General features: G+C 48.1%; 1 protein-coding gene across 2 annotated transcripts in view; it reads right to left on the reverse strand.

The window, feature by feature from the left end:
• Positions 1 to 460: 460 nt before the first annotated feature.
• SLC29A3 (solute carrier family 29 member 3) overlaps positions 461 to 14,599 on the reverse strand; it is a 28,999-nt gene continuing 14,860 nt past the window's right edge. For both annotated transcript variants that reach the window (XM_053388516.1, XM_053388515.1), the window contains 4 exons: positions 10,998 to 11,080; positions 5,301 to 5,527; positions 3,576 to 3,738; positions 461 to 1,751 (listed from right to left, as the gene is read on the reverse strand). In XM_053388516.1, the coding sequence (XP_053244491.1) occupies positions 1,076 to 1,751; positions 3,576 to 3,738; positions 5,301 to 5,527; positions 10,998 to 11,080 (1,149 nt within the window). In that variant the 3' untranslated portion in view covers positions 461 to 1,075. The remainder of the gene's footprint in view (positions 1,752 to 3,575; positions 3,739 to 5,300; positions 5,528 to 10,997; positions 11,081 to 14,599) is intronic.

Here is a 14,599-nt window from a genome sequence, read left to right on the forward strand (position 1 = left end):
ACCCTCATTTCGGCTCTCCTTTGCTTTTTAAAGTTCTGGTCCCAGGATGAGGAGTCCTTGCACTCTCAGTTTCTGGATAATCAAGGTTCCTTGGCATTTGCCCTTCACTCTAGGGACTTGGCTAGAAGCACATGTTGAATGTTGCTTAATGACACCCTCTTTTCACCTGGCATCATTCCATGATTTACCCTTATTAAAAACAGCTGCTGAGAACTCTTCCCACCTGGTCTGTATATTTGCTACCTGCTCCCATAGCATGAATACAACAGAACCTGCTCAAAAGGCATATTTCCCGCCCCCCCCCCGGGTTTGCATAAGATGCCTCTCAAGAAACATGCAGCAAGTTAACTGCTCCTTCGCAGAGTTTTTCCCATAACAATTGCTATTATTATTATTATTATTATTATTATTATTATTATTATTATTATTAACAATTTGTAGATTTCCTGCAATAAAAAAGTCAAGAGGCCAGCATTTAATTTCCCAGTATCCTTGGCAAAATGTAAGTGGTTCCTTTTCCCATTGATCCTGTAAGGCAAAATATGTACAAGTACCAAAAACATTATGAACAAACACACTGTTAAACATGACACAGGAAATGGGGAAAGTCTCAGCGATGCATCGCAAGCGTGTGAATTTGGCCCCTGTATTTTGTGATATGTTTCTAAGCATCTTCCCCGCTGCTACAGTCAAGAGAGTTCGGATCACCTCCTGAAAAACAAGGAAATGGTTGCTTTCTGAACATGATTGAAAAATAAAAATAAATAAAATCCTAGTACAGTTGTACCTTGGAAGTCGAACAAAATCCGTTCCGGAAGTCCGTTTGACTTCCAAAATGTTCGAAAACCAAAGAGCGGCTTCTGATTGGCTGCAGGAAGCTTCTGCAGCCAATCGGAAGCTGCGAAAGCCCCATCGGACATTCAGCTTCCAAAAATCATTTGAAAACCGGAACACTCACTTCTGGGTTTGCGGCGTTCGGGAGCCAACATGTTCGAGAACTAAGCTGTTTGAAAACCAAGGTACAACTGTACCCCAAAGCTTAGGGGATGGACTTGAATCTTCCCCTTGCTTCCTTCTACATGAGGTGGACAGCAAGAACCGAGAAGACGGATCCCAAAGCCAGCCCCAACTGCAAGAACATCATCATCAACACTCCGGCTGCCTCTGACAGCTCTTTTGGCGTGACTTTGGGGCCATACATCATGGCTAATGTATTCAGGTAGCCGTTGCTGAATCCGAGCAACACCGTGAAGACCACCGGATAGGCATCCTGGGTGAAGAAGACCTTCGCGATGTGTTTCCGAGGTTGGAAGTTGCACAGCATGAAGACTGGCACGAAGAAAGTTCTCAGCAGAACCAGAGCCGGCAGCAACTTGCTCTTTGGTCCAGGAGCCTGGATCCAGACGGTGATTTGCCGTCCGCACCAGTCGGCAAAATTGTACAGAAGGAAACTAGTGAGGGGCGTGAAGTACTTGTCCGTCCACAAGCTCCCTGGGACCTTGTCGACAGACTCTATGCTGGATGAGATTGCAGGGAAGATGATGATCGAGATGAAGTAGACGTAGAAGACGCAGAAGCCCAGCACCCCCATCTCCTTTAGGATGGACCCCAAGGGAGGGATTCTTCCTCTCTGGTTTCTGTCTGGGGGAAGCAGGCTGGTGTTGCCTGTGGCTGTATCATCATCCTCCAAATAGTCACTAGGCAAGACACATGGTGGCTGCGTGCCGCCCTGTCGCCTTCCCATATAGTACCTGAAATAAGAGAGGCACAGAAAAAAGGCTAGCGTCAGGAAGCCCAACAAAGATGGCAAAACTAGGGACTGAAACAGAAAGGAGATAATCATCAAAGATGACAACAGTGCCAGAAGCCACGGTTTGGATATGGTTCGATTCTTTGGCAGCAGCTGAAGGATCTCAGGTGGCACAACAAATCTCTGGCTTGCCACTGCTAGTCAGAGAAGACTAATACTTTGTGTTGTGAGTCATTTATTCAAGGTCCTGTAGCTTGGGGAGTGTATGAATGAGTCAGGAGTGTCTGAGCAGACGCGACAAGAGAGGAGGAGGCTGGTGGATCCTATTCCAATGATCCATGTTATGGAGAAGCATGGAGTGCTGAGACGGGAGAGCTGGACATATGGGAGATCTAGACAGCCACAGACCATCTCTTCTACATCAGCCCCTTGCCAGCATGGTCAACGGTCAGGGATGATGGGACCCATAGCAGAGCAACATCTGGCGAGCACAACTTTGGCTGCCCCTGCTTTAAAGGCACATCTGCATTCTTATCCCTACCTTGCAGATCTACGGTGAGGACTCAAGAGATAGTGGCCTGCCAAGCAAGACTAGAGATCTGACAACTTGTCCTCTTAGCCACTACAACACCAGCTGACAGTGAGTCTCTGGGTGGCAACAGCACTACCTCCCTAGCTGTCAGGCGGCTGCCAGCAACTCCCATGACTGGTGGCCCAGGAACATACAAAGACAAGGAAATGATTCTTACCATCCACTTTTTATTCGGTATTCACAGAGAGGCTTTGGAACCCAGCCTCTTGGATAATGGTGCTGTCCCGAGTGAATCTCCACCCTGCCCCCATCTCTCCCACTTCCTCATTTGTCATCCCTACGGGTGCTGACAAGCGCCCTCTACCTTTGAGCTCTTTGCTCTTCTACATTCAAGGCTTGCCGGGTTCTGGGAGAGGGGGGTCTGGAATGCTTTCTAAAGACAGTGTGTCTGTCATCTGTCGCCCCCCTGGTGTTTCCTCTATCTCTTCCCCCTCTCCCATTATTTCCCAACTTTCCCCCTCATCTGCCTGAGCTGTGACCTCCCATAAACCCCTCTTCCTCTTCTCTGGAAGTCAGGCTGGGGAGGCAGTCTCCACCATTCCTTCTCTGCCCAGTCCCTGATAATAGCAGAGGCAGGGAGGTGATATAGACAGGAGCAATTCTGCACAGGTCAGATAAGAATCCACATAAAGCTCCTCACCAAGTATCTTGCATCATAGGAGACTACCTTGAAGGCAACAGCGGCCTTAATTGGTACCAGGAAATTAGCAGGCAATGGCTCACAAGCTTGTTATTTTCAACCTACAGCTAGAAAACACATTGGGACTGGCCTGCGTCACTTGAGCAAGAGCTACGAACCATAGTGATTTCAAGAAGTCTCGTAGCAACAGCGTGAATGCTAGATTCAGAAGCAGGCTGATACAGCTTGCTGGCCCCGGGGTTTTAGGGTTAGAAGCCACAGTCACCAGGACTATCTAAGTGGTTCATAGCTTCTCAAGCAACCATGTTTGTGTGTGTATGTGTATGTCTATGTGTATGTGTGTGTGTGTGTGTGTGTGTGTGTGTATCTGAGTGCACAGTAGTAAATCTCACAGTTCCTGTCTGGTTTTCTTTTTAATCAAATCAGGAAGTTCAGCTGGAGAGAGCAAACAGGGGAAAAGAGTCAGCACATTTTCCACTAAGGGCAGAAGGGGACCTCCACAAAAAGGCAGGAAGCATCGAGAGGAAGCTGTTTTGGAACTCAGCCATTAAGGCACACGCTGCATGGCAACCTGATGGTCCAAGGGGATTTACCTGGAATACTCCAGCTTGGGAAGGATCAAGTACATCCCAATACAAAGAATAACGAAGAGGTCTGCTGTCAGGAAGTAGGCCAAAGCACTGTCTGTAACATCAGGTGCCGCTGCCAGATCCACCACCAATGCCACGGCGCTCACTGTTCCTCCCATGGCCTGACCTACATGGCGAGGAAAGAGGGCGAGGAAGGAGAACAAAAGTCAACGAACTGTGAAATAAGCCCTGGCCTATCTTGGGTCTGCCAGAGCCAGACACTTGCAGTAGGGAGTGGCTCTGAATGAGACAAGCTGGAACTGGGGAAAGTGACAAAAGCAGTAATTAGGGAAGTTCGCAGTTCAGCTGCATTTGCTCTGCTGTGTTATCTAGCCAGAGATCCTGTGATTTTGGTTTGTTCTGCTCACAACGGATTTACCTTTGGCCACTTGTGTCCTTGCTCTTGTTAACTTGTGGGTTTTTTTTCTTCATCCCAAGACCCTCTTCTCACATGCATGTCTTGGATTAACAATGGTAACATCCCATTGTGAGTTTTGGGAAGGGTTAGCTTTTGTTTCGCAGCAAAACCACATAGAGACACACACAAGTGTTGAAGGATTTCTGCATTTGAGCAAGGACACTCTTGCAAGAATCGTCAGATTCCCCCCCCCACCAAAAAAACCCAACACATTTATGTAAAGATGGCTTCATGTAATTGTTTTTTTTCACACAGAAAAAAGCAAGTAAACCAACAGGGAAATGTCACCAAGAGACTCTCATCTGGCATGCTTAAAAACCACCCCAGTTTCTAGAAGGGCTAAGCTTAAATTGTTTTGACTGAGACTGGATGAAAAATGTACGGGCACAATTCCACCCCGCCTTGCAATTCTGTGAAATAGCGTTTCTGTGGTCTGGTGGGTAAAGCCTTTTGGCCTCCTGGTTTTGTTGCCAAATTGTTTCTTTTATGCAGGCATAGTGTGGCTTTCTTAATCTGCACTAAAAATAAAGATATGCTCCAGTACTCTGCAAATACTGGGAGGTTTCCTACAGGAGGTCTGGTGAAAGTCTGCACAGTGGGTCAACCCCCCTAATAACATTCTTTGCTACAGCCTAGAGAGAAAAAAGAAGAAAACCTGAAACCTCTGTATTGATTTTAGCATCTCTCTTCCCACCTCGTCTCTCTCAAAGCACATTTCCAGTGTTATCAACGTCTGCTAAACCTCGAGGGGCCTCATCATTCATAGCTGCAAACTTGGAACTCATCAGTTATGGAAATGAATGTTAATGCTGAATTTGAAATGAGACAATGCAAAGTTTCATATTTTTTTCCCTGAGATATAAACAAACACAGAGATGAATGCAGATGTTTTCTTTTCGTACAAAAAGTTAACTCCGTTTTCCCAAACTGAAATACTGCAAGGCTGGAGCTCTGAGGAAGAAATAAGAACCAAGGAAAGCGGGCAGAGGGGGAAAATCCACATAAACCAGAGAGTCAGCTTGCCTAATCTGCTGAGCTTCCTTCGGAACTTCCGTCCGACAACACTATGCGGTTCTTTATTTTCAAAAAGTCATCTTCTGTTAACTTTGTTCAGAGTGAATGCATCGTCATGGGACTAGGCGCTGCCAAAACCTCAAGCCTAAAAGGCAGCACATGCATCCTGCCCACAAAGAAAATTAAAAGCAATTGGAGAAGCCCTGTCTCACGAACTACAGTTTCCAGCCGGGGGGGTCACAGGGAGGAGACTTCACCTGAAATCAGCGCTTGGGAATTCCGCATGGGAAAGCTTCCCGTCAGGCCGAAGACGCTGCTGCTGAAGATGGTGGCCGCGCTGCTGGAGACAACCACGCAGGCGATGGTGATGACAAAGAAACCCGAAGTCCAGGCGGAGGTGTCCACTTTCACCAGCACCGTGATCACCACCAAGGCAGCCAGCATGGTGACCAAGGAGGAGAGAATGCGCACGCTGACGGAGACCCTGGAGGAGAAAGGCAAGCGGGGTTATAGCATGTGGCTTCTGTGCAACAAGAGGCCCCTGCTCTTCTCCTTCTCTCCTCCTGACTGGGTGTTGCGCAGCAGCACCAAACGGAAGGACACACGAGGTACAGGAGACGTCCCAAGAAATGAGGAGGTGGGGAAAGGCAGAGGGAAGGAGAGGCACGTTGCACAAATCAAGAGAGAATACCAGTGGCAGAGGCAGGAACCGAGGAGCCCCGTTCTGGCTTCTCACAGCTGGGTGTGCAATGCGCTGTCTCCCCTAAGAGCCAAGTGCTCAGCCTAAACTCATCAATTTGTGCAGAAACCTACATTAAGAGGCAAATATGCCAGTTAGCATTGTTACAATGAAAGGGCACGTTGAGCAGGTTCACCAAGGGGAAACAGGGCTTTTGAGATCTTTCCTACATCCAAAATCAAAATGAGGTCAAGTGCATACCTGAATAAGACTGCTAATCTGTCCCCCCACATCTATCTGCTATAAACAAATGGGCCCTGTGTTTAACACTAAGCCTTCCAGCTCTTTTCCGGCTGAAAGTGCCACAAGAGGTGACTTGCCTTTGCACCCAAGCCAAGAGAAGCAGCAGGCATGATGCTACCCTTCTCACATCACTGTTGTTGCTGCTGGTGGATGGGGGCAGTGACAGCAGAAGACCAGGACTGGCTCCTCTGTGCGCCCACACAGCCCTAACCTCACCCCGCCCCATTGCCACACCATCCAGGTACGCAGCAAGAACTCTGGTGCTGGGGCCCTCACCTTAAAAGGGCCATTTTATAGATCACACAGAGAAAAGCCCAGATTTGCTAGTACAGTGGTGCCTCGCAAGACGAAATTAATTCGTTCCGCAAGTTTTTTCTTCTTGCGAGTTTTTCGTCTTGCGAAGCACGGTTTCCCATAGGAATGCATTGAAAATCAATTAATGCGTTCCTATGGAGACTGCCTTCAGACCAGGTCCGGGGACAGTCTGTCCCCGGACCTCTTCTGAAGGCTGGCGGGGGGAGAAGGACTTTTCTCCCCACCGCCAGCCTTCAGAACAGCCTTAAGCAGAGCACCCCTCGCGCGGGGCAGACATTCGCAGCTTGGGGAGCCCTGCAGGACTTCCCCGCAGGGCTCTCCAAGCTGCGGATAGCAGCCTGCTGCCCCGCATGAGGGGTGCTCTTAAGCAGAGCGCCCCTCGCGTGGGGCAGACATCTGCAGCTTGGGGAGCCCTGCAGGAGTTCCCCGCAGGGCTCTCCAAGCTGTGGATAGCAGCCTGCTGCCCTGCGCGAGGGGCGCTCTGCTTCAGAGCGCCCCTCGCGCAGGGCAGACATTCGCAGCTTGGGGAGCCCTGCAGGACTTCCCCGCAGGGCTCTCCAAGCTGCGGATAGCAGCCTGCTGCCCCGCACGAGGGGCAGACATTCGCAGCTTGGGGAGCCCTGCAGGACTTCCCCGCAGGGCTCTCCAAGCTGCGGATAGGGGTAGCTGTTCTGAATGTTGGCGGTGGGGAGGAAAAACCCTCCTCCCACCGCAAGCCTTCAGGACAGGTCCGAGAACAGAGGAGAAGGCGCGCTGCGCTTCCCCGCTGTCCCCAGAGATTTCCCTATGGGCTTTCGTCTTGCAAAGCAAGCCCATAGGGAAATTCGTCTTGCGAAGCCGCTAAAAATCGGAAAACCCTTTCGTCTTGTGGGTTTTTCGTTTAGCGAGGCATTCGTCTTGCGGGGCACCACTGTAAATGCACACTCATTAGGGGGCTTCAGCCAACCACAATTCCATGAGGAGCATACCTAGACAATGCACAGGTTCGCATTTCACATGTCAAAGAGTATTCTTCAGCTTCACCCTTAAAAAGACAATGTGTGATATGCTTAACTCTACCTGTTGCCTATCAGTTTGCATTTTCCCCCTGTGAATCTGAAGAGAATTCTTCGTAGAATTGAGATTCTTCATAGAATTCTTTATAGAATTGTAGAGTTGAAGGGACCCCATGGATCATCTAGTCCAACCCCCTGCAATGCAAGAGCTTGCAGCTGTCCCATACAGGGACTGAACCTGCAACCCTGGCGTTATCCGCACCATACTCTAACCAACTGAGCTATCCAGGTGTAAAGTATTTTTGAAAAAAAATAGGCAGGGCCTCTCAAGCAGGGCTGCAGCACAGCAGGGTGAAATGGACCAGTAGCTTTGTTTCTGGGATAGACTTTGGCTTTTACGCATTTACCTTAATTATGGACCTTAATTATGAATGCAGTCTTTTTGTGCAGGAAATTCAACATTCTGTCTCACGACAAATGGAATTTCCTTATTTTCCACGCTGCTTTGTCGAGTTGAAAAGAGTTGTCTGTACTTCTCTCTGGCTGACTCCAAATCTGATACTCGCTTTAATTGGCGTTTAGTTGCAAAGGGGGGAAAACATGGCTTTTCCTCCATGCCTCCCACAATGCCTTGCTACAAGCACTGTCCATGAGCCGCCTAGTTATGCCTCCTGTTCGTAAGGAAGGCTGCTGATACGAGAGCCCTCCAATGACTTAAAGGAAGCCAGGTAACTTGAGAGATGAACCAGAGTATGTGCTGCTGCTCTCAACTAAAGTTGCAGAGATGGCAGAACCACTTACAAAGAACTTAGGGCTAAAATGGGTGGGTGAGGAAGGGCTTGGAACAATAAGCATCCCCCCCCCCCATTTATATCAAATGTACAGATTCTACTTTTCTCCCATCAGTCTTTTCTTGATCTACTGTCTCCATAAACCCTGCCAAGTTGGAAATGCCCATTTGCAACAGAAATCACAACAGCAACAGGCAGCAATAACAGGAATGAAGCCTGCCTGGGGAATACTGCAGCCTGGGGAATAGCAATCGCATGCTTATCACTACAAGATAATTAGCTGCCTGAACAGGGAGGTTACTTATTATAGACAATGAAGACTTGACTGGCTCCCTTTCAGCAGAGAGGGCAGGGAAAGAGAAAAAAAAGGCAGAAAATGACCAAGATTCTAGCAGCGGATGGGCATTCTATTTCTCTTTTAGGGATAAGAGACTACAGTTCAAACATCCTCTTGTGATATACACCCTCCTTTTAAGAGGCTCCAGATGGGATACGCTTCATGCCACGTCACTGCACAAGTTAGAGATGTTGTCTGCCTGGCTCAGGGACTCCCTGAGAAATGCAACCTGTTTGCATGCAACAGTTCCAGAAAGACACAATAAGGAAGCAGAATGGATTGGGTAAACAGAAGCACCACTTTTTGCACACTGAACATGTTAGTTCCTTCCTCGCTCTCTTCTCCCACTCCCCAAAAAATGTCACCTTCACCCACACAGTCAGGAAATCCATTTCAAAAGCATCATCATATTTTAGCCACAAGAGCAGATGCCCTTAACAAGGGAGGAGCACAGAGTAGTCATAAGTTACTCTCTGGAGGCAACTGAACTACAGGGAACCGATTTGCTCAGGAGTTTCCATAAATGCAAGCCAGCCTCATGTGTATTTATGACGCCGAAAACTTAGCATAATAAAACACTTATTGATTATGGATGTGCCACTCAGCAGAATCAACAATGTGCCAAAGATAAATGAATGCTACATTTAAAATGTAATGCATTAAGCACATAATGGCTTTTGCGAAATGGTTTTCCAACCTGGAGAATATTTAAGAGGAGGAGGAGGAGCAGGCGCTCCTATCTCTGGGTGCCCTTCCTTTTTTGCCTTCTGCTTCTTTCCACTTCCAAGGCATAATTTGGAAAACAACCACCGTCGCCACCCATGTTTTCTGTATTCTGCAATAAAACAGCAGTAGCAATGCAGGACATTTGGGCATTAACATTCAGAGAGCTCCATTTAGGCAAACGAGGACTTTCTCCACTGGAAGATTCTGGAGAACAAGTCTCAGACGTATAGCAGGTGCATTGCGTGGGCACCCCTGGGATTTTCAGGTGGCTCTCCACAGTTTCATTGCTGAAGTGCGCAAAGAATAAGGAAGATGAAAAAGCATCGGCATCCCTAGAACATCACAGGCACAGAAACTACAGCTCCTGCTGAGGAGCTCCAGCACTGGAGTCCTAGTGCAAAGATTTTGACCCAGGAGGTGGGAAGAACTACACAGTGTTGTTTCTCCAGTTCTCTTGGCAGGGGGTGGTGGATATGAAAGAGGAATATCCCTCTGTGCCAGACCAAACCCTGGCCTCTGTTTACTAGACACAAGAAAGTCCGCATGCAAAAGGGATAGACCTGATGTAGAAAAAAGGAATCACAGGAAGTGGTCCCTCGAGGGAATGCAATGAGCAAGCTTCTAGGCTATGTGAGAATTTGAGGTTTTAAGTTTGAATAGAAGGGCAAAAGCCTTGAAACTTTATGTGCAAACCTCTGTCTGTCTGTCGCTCTAGCTCTCTTCCACACCCACACCTGTGAACAGATGCTGAATAGACTGTACTGCATTGGTGTCCAAACATTTTTCAAAGAGGGCCGGGGCCAGATGGGATGAAGCGAAGGGCTGTGAGGGCAAACCAAGGGGCCAACCAAGATTGTTAACCTTTTCTTAGGATTGAAGTTGTTGAGCTTTTTTTAGGATTTTACCCCCGGAAAAAAGCTGCCACAGGGGCCAGATTAAACCGACCAGCGGGCCGGATTAGGTCCCCAAAATGGACGTTGGACATGCCTGCTGTACTGTGATTGTCTCATCCTGGTATAGCTTGGCTGTCTGCAATATCCTGATTTAGTGGAAAGGGAGGTTTTAATTACTGTATTTTTTGCTCTGTAAGACTCACCTTTTCCCTCCTAAAAAGTAAGGGGAAATGTGTGTGCGTCTTATGGAGCGAATGCAGGCTGCGCAGCTATCCCAGAAGCCAGAACAGCAAGAGGGATTGCTGCTTTCACTGCGTAGTGATCTCTCTTGCTTCTGAGATTCAGAATATTTTTTTTCTTGTTTTCCTCCTCCAAAAACTAGGTGCGTCTTGTGGTCTGGTGCGTCTTATAGAGCGAAAAATACAGTACCTATCAGTGTGTAGTTAAAGTGTAATACGTTGCAATGGTCAGCTGTACGAGCTCATTGCTTGGATGCTGATCTGCCCATTGAATACAATCTGAAGCTGCTAAACGTTTATCTTCCTTTCCCCTTGAATGCCGCTACCCTGGCTATCATTCTCTTCCTACATTAGGCTACAGGCACATCTGTTCAGGATGAAGTGGCAGACTTGGAAGTCTGCTAGCCTCTCGCAACTGGCATCGCCGGAACAATTTCGGATACTGCCTGCCATCGTCTTGGGACTAAATTACAAGATGTGACCACTCTGAGAAGCTTCTCTGCTTCTCAGGGTTTTCTGCCTAAACCGATTTGCCCATCAAGCGTTTTTTAGCTTGACTTGTAGCCCACTGCTGTGCTAACGCTGCAGCCTCGGGGGTGGGGGGTGGGGGGAGAGGTGGCGTGGCCAGGATTGCACAGAGGGAGAAAATGGTCATGACTAATGCAGTTGCACTTACTTGTTGACTAGCAGGAAGTTCCCAATCAAGCACAGCACAGAAGGCACAGTGGAAGCCATGGAAATGTAGCTTTCAAAGAAGTCCTAAGGAAGGGAGGAAAAGTGTGTCAAAGAGGGTTGCAAAAACTATGCCTCAGAAAGAACAAAAAGACGTGACATTGCTTGTCCCCGAGTCTCCCTGTCACAAGTCGCAGGCACAGCAGCCCAAGGTCACGGCTTCGCAGGGTCCTGAAGCTTGCAGTGCTGCAGACTTTGCAAAGTGATTAACCCCACACCACTCAATTTGTTTAGCCAAGGAGCATGTCTGCTATTGGGAACCTCAAAGACACCCCTTGCTGTATTACTGGCCACTCCACAGTATGAATCACATTGTGACCTTTCTCTTAGTTCTCATTAAGGAAGGTTAAAAACACAAGAGGGGGAAAAAGGGCTCCTCCTTTTTCTTCTATGAATTGTGCCAGCAGTCAAGATACACAATGTGAACAACGGGGCTAAATTCTCCGCCACAGAAGGCCTGTAATTTAAGATGAAGCCTTTTGTCTGTGATAAGAAATGGCTGTCCCAGGTGAGGGCAAATGTGGCATTTTTTACGCAAGAGATTTCATGGGAGAACAAGAAATGAAATGAGGCACTGGGGACAGGAGTCAACGTTACTTGGAATCTCTGTGTTCATTCAGAAGACGCAAAGTTTTAGCGCTTAGGAAGGGAGGTTTTAAACCATGTGGGCAAATGTCTACAGAAATCCCATAGTATCCTGCCTGCCTGCCCTGCATCCACACTTGTACCTCTGTTAGTAATTTGTGGCATCCTAAATTGCTGTTTAGGGGACACAGGTGGCGCTGTTATTTAAACCACAGAGCCTAGGGCTTGCCGATCAGAAGGTCAGCGGTTCGAATCCCCACAACGGGGTGAGCTCCCGTTGCTTGGTCCCTGCTCCTACCAACCTAGCAGTTCGAAAGCACGTCAAAGTGCAAGTAGATAAATAGGTACCGCTCGGGCGGGAAGGTAAACGGCGTTTCCGTGCGCTGCTCTGGTTCGCCAGAAGCGGCTTAGTCATGCTGGCCTCATGACCTGGAAGCTGTACGCTGGCTCCCTTGGCCAATAAAGCGAGATGAGCGCCACAACCCCAGAGTTGGTCAAGACTGGACCTAATGGTCAGGGGTCCCTTTACCTTTGAATTGCTGTTTACAAAGACTACCCTGTCTACTCATTTGGAAGTGACCAGGCAAGGAAGCCTTTACAGCCTGGGAAAAAGTTACCTCTCCTCACTTTTTCAGTCTTCCAGTGTCCCACAAATTACTAATGTGGGAATGTGTGGATACAGGCAGGTTGGCAAACACTTTTATAGGCTAGTAACTTGTGTGGACTTATTTATAGGAAGTGATTCAGCTGCCCTGCAAATCAAGACTGTCTTCTATTTTACTGTTGCTTAATTCTCCCAAACTTCTCTTCTCTCCCCGCATACGGGAGAACAGAGAATCCCGACGAGAGCTCATCACCTCAATATGAGCTTGTGTGCACAGAATAGGCTCTGGAAAATTCCAGGCAAGCTGGGTGCATTGATCTCAATTGCATTTTCAAGATGTATTTTCTTTGATCTCCTGTATCAGCCCAATAAGCCTTCTAAATCAATGAAACTGAGGTTCATAATGAGATGGTGGGTGGAGAGAGAATGGCCCAGTATTAGCCACAGCTTCTCCAGCACAATGCAATAATTTCAGGCAAAAATACTGGATACTTAAATATATACGTATTTGTCTTTTTTCTAAAGGGGAAAAAATTGCCCAGTGGTGTTAGCAAAAAGTCTGCCCCGTGCTGCCAAGATGCTTTTGCAAAGTGGCTTTTTATTCAGCTTAAACTCGGCAGCAGAAGCAGCTGGGTTCCTGCTGGGCTAAAAAAGCAGTTCAAGCCCTGGGTGACGGAGCAAGGCACTAGAGCGTTACCTGGATCACAGGGCATGAAATTAGCAGCAGCCAGCAGGTTGGAGCCAAGAATAGCTTGCAGTTGTGAGCTCATCTTCAGATAGCCGAGACCTGCTTCTAACGAGTCTGTGCGGGGCCAGCGAACTCTCCCCCCCCCCTTTGCTGCTCACTCATCACACCCCAACACCGAACGCCTGGACAGAAGCTGACTCCCAAAGCAAGCTGCTCTGCTGGAAATTTCAATAGCTGTGAAAGGGCAACCGCGCCCATCAGTTGCCCAGATTCACAGTTCTGTCGGCCGGATTTTGAATGATGGAACATCCCTATTTTATTTTGTTTCATTAGCGCTTTTTAGGAGGTGATTATAGTCAAAGAGGCAGAGCTATGCATGCCAAGGTTTGTTATTGGCTACAGATTATGGTTAGCAAGGAAAGAGCTAAACCATGAGTCTGGGTTCAGGCAGCACGTTAAGTCAAACCTTGGCTTAGCTCAACCTGGCATGGGAGTAGAAAAGGCCGGGGAGGAGCAAAATGTCTGCGAGCTTCTCTCCAGGAGACCACCCACTCCTGGTTTAAGTCACAGTTTGGCTTACTGTGTCTTGAGACCCTGCTCTCTGGCTGCCAGTTTGCTTCCAGGCAGAATTCAAACAGCAGGTCTGGGTCTCTAGAGCACTGAATGACCTGGGATCAGAGTAACCAAAGGTCTGTCTGCTTCCATACTATGAACCTCCCTAACTGATAAGATCTCCGTTCTTCTGTGTGGACCTTGTGGTGGAAAGGTGGGGTACAAAATATTTGTGTATATATATAAAGGTTAAAGGTAAAGGTACCCCTGACCATCAGGTCCAGTCATGACCGACTCTGGGGTTGCGCGCTCATCTCGCTCTATAGGCTGGGAGCCGGCGCTTGTCCACAGACAGCTTCCGGGTCACATGGCCAGCGTGACTAAGCCGCTTCTGGCGGACCAGAGCAGCACACGGAAACGCCGTTTACCTTCCCGCCGGAGAGCGGTCCCTATTTATCTACTTGCACTTCGTGCTTTCGAACTGCTAGGTTGGCAGGAGCAGGGACCGAACAATGGGAGCTCACCCCATCGCAGGGATTCGAACCGCCGACCTTCTGATTGGCAGGTCCTAGGCTCTGTGGTTTAACCCATATATATATTAAAAAGTGGGAATCTTATTCTCCAAGGCTTCCAATATTTTATACGCGCACCACCCACATATTTCCTAGCTTATCTTTGCATCCTTGAAAACAAAAGAGCTTAAGATATAGCCAAAACTCCCAGACGGGTGATTTCTGCACACCATGTTCTATATATTTCTGTTCTGGCATGGAATCGGGAAAGACACACAGCCCTGATCACAAGGCAGGCTTAGATAAAGCAGGCCCTTGTGCAGGAGAAGGTTCATGGCTCAGTGAAAAGAACACATGCACTGAATGTAGATGGCCCCAGGTTCAAAACACAGTAACTCCAGGGCTGGAAACGTCCCCTATCGGAAACCCTAAAAAGCCACTAGCAGACAGTGCAGGCAATACTGATGGGCCACTGGCCTGGTTTAGCAAAACAGCATCTTCCTATGAGACCCCGCTCCTATCAGATGCACCATGCTATACAGATACCCACAGAACATCCAGCTTGCTATGTGCACCTGCCAGCATCACCTTTGCATTTCCTGATT

Source organism: Podarcis raffonei, chromosome 5 (assembly GCF_027172205.1).
Source record: "Podarcis raffonei isolate rPodRaf1 chromosome 5, rPodRaf1.pri, whole genome shotgun sequence".
In the NCBI taxonomy this organism is placed as follows: domain Eukaryota; kingdom Metazoa; phylum Chordata; class Lepidosauria; order Squamata; family Lacertidae; genus Podarcis; species Podarcis raffonei.